Raw genomic sequence first — 3,983 nt, 5'->3', positions numbered from 1 at the left:
ATCCTTTTTATCCTGTAGGATAGATAGATTATACAACTTTTGGATATTTGTGATCAAATCCATGAATTACATTTCTTGGCCTTTAGCTGTGATCCCTGTGATACAATAAATTCCCATTCAAGAGCACAGACACATGAATGCCCATTCCCTCACATGCTTTTCTCTCCTGTTGTGGGGCTGGTCCACATGCTTTTGCCTCCTCTTGGAAGAATAACCCAGCAGGTGCTCTCTGAAAGAAGCACCCATAGGGATTGCTGTCAATTAGTAGTGCTCTATGACAGTAGAAGTGTGCAGATAGCTGTTGAGTTTACACCAATAAGAGCTCCATCCCAGATGCCTGACCCAGTTTCAGAGAGAGATTGATAAATGATAGCCATGCGCGACAGATCTATTGAGATATGAAGAACAGGAGTTCACATTTATGAAATACCCACTGTATCACAATAGAAATCATAGTAGAAAAATTGTATCATCTTATTTAATTATGCTTTTCAATCCTACCATGTAGGGAATAATTACTACTTCTGCTATAGAAGTACTGGTAGTTGAAAGAGTTTAAATAGCTTTCTCAAGGTCACAAAGATGATATGAAAGGTGATATGTTGGTGGAGCAAACTTCTGTTACTGAAAATCTGACTCAAAAATCCCATATTGGTGCTGGGGATATAGCTCAGTTGGTAGAGTGCTTGCCTTGCATGCACAAGGCCCTGGGTTCGATCGCTGCACCACACACACATAAAAAAAAGAATCTCATATTTATACTATATATATATATATATATATATACACACACACACACACACACACACACACACACACACACGAGATCTATACCTATATATATCACCAAAACATAAAGCATGAGTTTTAAATAATATTAATGATAACAATGACAACTTTATTTACTGAGAGTACTACTGAGATGAAAGGTGTTTTAAAATCTACAGGAATAAGGGAGCAAAGGAGGGTAATAGGTGGGTATGTATGATCAAAGTGTGTTATAAACAGGATGTAAAGTGAAACCCATTATTCTGTGTGATTGATTTAAACTAATAAAAATATGTCTAATTTGGTAATAGCAAAACCACATTTTAAGAAAGAAAAAAGGCATTGAGAGAAAACTGTCATGTCATTATGATGTATCCACTCATAAATAAAGGTAGTTGAATTAAATATTCTGTGTTTAAAGATGATCATAAAGCTGTAGGATAAAGAAGTATGGAAATTGCAAGGAAAAGATGTTAGTTGTCTTCAATAGTCTACAGTATATGAAAAGTTAGCTTACATACATATATTTAAAAAGACAATTAAACTCATTAGTCAATGAAAAAAGAGATTTCTGTTAATGCAAAGAAAGCATGGCTGTTCAGTGAATGTTGATTTACCTTTTTTAAAAAATTTTTGATTGTAGATGGACAAGTGCCTTTATTTTATTCATTTATTTTTATGTGGTGCTGAGGATTGAATCTAGCGTCTCACATGTGCTGGGCAAGCACTCTACCACTGAGCTACCGCCCCAGCCCTGTGATTTTACCTTCTGAACCAGAAGACACACTGTATACATGGAAGCAGAAAACCACACAGGATTATCACAGTTCCTCCTCCAGGGCTTGTCCGATGACCCTGAATTGCAGCCTGTTCTCTTTGGACTGTTCCTTTCCATGTACCTGGTCACCATCCTGGGAAACCTGCTCATTATCTTGGCTATGAGCACTGACCCCCACCTCCACACCCCTATGTACTTCTTCCTCTCCACCCTGTCCTTCACTGATGTCTGTTTAATCTGCACCACGGTCCCAAAGTTGCTGGTGAACATCCAGGCACAGAACAAGGACATCTCCTACATACAGTGCCTCACTCAGGTGTATTTTTTTCTTCTCTTTCTTGGGATGGATAATTTCCTACTGACTGTGATGGCTTTTGACCGCTTTGTGGCCATCTGCCACCCGCTGAACTACACCATCATCATGAACCCCTGGCTCTGTGTCCGCCTGGTTCTCATGTCTTGGCTCATCATGTTCTGGGTCTCCCTCATTCATGTTCTGCTGTTGAATCAACTGACCTTCTCCACAGGCACTGAAATCCCACATTTTTTCTGTGAACTGTCTCATCTTCTCAAGGTGGCCAGCTCTGATACCCTTGTCAACAACATCTTTCTGTATGTGGTGGCTGCCCTGCTGGGTGTGTTCCCTGTCACTGGGATTCTCTACTCTTACTCTCAGATTGTCTCCTCCTTAATGAGAATGTCCTCCTCTGTGAGCAAGTATAAAGCATTTTCCACCTGTGGGTCTCACCTCTGTGTGGTTTCCTTGTTCTATGGAACAGGATTTGGGGTTCACCTCAGTTCTGCTGTGACCCATTCTTCCCAGAGAACCATGATTGCCTCAGTGATGTACACTGTGGTCACCCCCATGCTGAACCCCTTCATCTACAGCCTGAGGAACAAGGATATGAACAGGGCCCTGGGGAGACTCCTCAGCAAAGCAGCTTCTTCTGTTTGATTGATCACTGACCTCAGAGCTAAATGGACATTGTAGTCCCCAAGGAAAATGTTGTGAATTGCAATATTCTAGTTCTGTTTCTTCCCTAAAACACTGTGGTCACCCCCATGCTGAATCCCTTCATCTACATTTCTTCTGTTTTCCATACTTTGATTTTGCATATTTTTGTACATATTTCTAACAACCATCTTAGTAATTTTTTTGAATTTTCTTTCCTGTACATGGCCCATAAAGTTCTACATTAAGTAACTTTTCTTACTATAATTCCTAAGATTTCCAACTTTATATAAGAATGTACATCAAATACTGGCATGATTTCCTCAAAATTATTGCTTAAATGTTAAAATTCTTCATCTTAATGTTATTGCATTATTGTTTTACCTGGAAAAAACGGAATAAAAGTTATCAGAGAAGTGTTTACCATATTAGTACTGTGCTTCTCACTTTATGTGTCTGACTTCATTTATCTTGGAAAGATTTCATTCACTTATTTCCTCTCAGGCACAAAATATCTGAAGGGAAGAATTTGAAAATGTGATGCATGAAACTGGATCTTCACTGAGCACACACTCCTATCTTTGCTATCCCACTTTTCCTACTTTTTATAACAGCAGTAGTAGATTTTGAACATGGAAGCAGGAGTCTACCTTGGCAGCAGTCTTGTTTATGTGTTCATCATCATATAATGCCTTATATGCTCTTTATATGTTGAACTGCATTGATCCTGATAAAGAAACATTTACAGCAGGAATGAAAGATCTTCAGATGGCTCTGGGGCAATCTTAGGGGGCTTTGGTATTGAACCTGAACCCTCTAGTAGGCTTTTCTGTTTCTCAAGCAGCCCAGGCCATAGGAAGAGAGGAGAATGAATTGATCAGAAATTGGAAGATAAGAGAGGGCAAAGGAATAACAAAGGGAAGAATACAGGTAATGAGGAGCCAGATGTATAATGATCTAAATACAGTGGGGTCTCCTGTGGAAGAAGCTGATGATCAATCTACTACTGTTTTGGTAAGACTATGGGAAAAGCTAAAACCTGAAGAATGCATTTCTTTTCAGTATTGGGGATTGAACCTGTGGCACTTAACCACTGAGCAACATATACTTTATACTTTATTGATATACTTTATTTAGAAGCAGGGTCTTGCTAAGTTGCTAAGGGCCTCACTAAGTTGCTGAGGCTGGCTTTGAACTCATGGTCCTCCTGCCTCAGCCTCCTGAGCCACGGGCATCACAGGTATGCTCCACTGTGCCTGGCTGAACAGTGGTTTTCTCAGCACCTTGAGAATAGAGAAACTAAGACTATGCTTACTGCCCCGATGTGGGAGTATCCTTTCCCCACAACTGCCACCAGGGAAAAAGTCAAGATCTTCCAGAGAGCCCAGCTCCAGCTTTATTTGTGCATGCTGTGTTGGGAAAATAGAGGCCATGTATAGAAATAGCAATTTATTGGACAGAATAAATGAGCAAGCCATTTTAGCA

The 3,983-nt window shown here is 39.8% G+C and overlaps 1 protein-coding gene across 1 annotated transcript; it reads left to right on the top strand.

The window, feature by feature from the left end:
- The first annotated feature begins 1,526 nt into the window (after positions 1–1,526).
- Positions 1,527–2,501, top strand: LOC124092323 (olfactory receptor 7D11-like). The gene has a single exon (XM_046443780.2). It carries the CDS (start codon positions 1,563–1,565, stop codon positions 2,499–2,501), a length of 939 nt encoding a protein of 312 aa, XP_046299736.1. The 5' UTR covers positions 1,527–1,562.
- Positions 2,502–3,983: the final 1,482 nt, after the last annotated feature.

The sequence above is a fragment of the Marmota monax genome, unplaced genomic scaffold (genome assembly GCF_021218885.2).
Source record: "Marmota monax isolate L192 unplaced genomic scaffold, Marmota_monax_Labrador192_F-V1.1 WCK01_AAM20220418_F8-fsc00102, whole genome shotgun sequence".
NCBI lineage: Eukaryota > Metazoa > Chordata > Mammalia > Rodentia > Sciuridae > Marmota > Marmota monax.
Note: the sequence above shows the minus strand (reverse complement) of the source record. Positions and strands in the feature narration are given on the sequence as shown.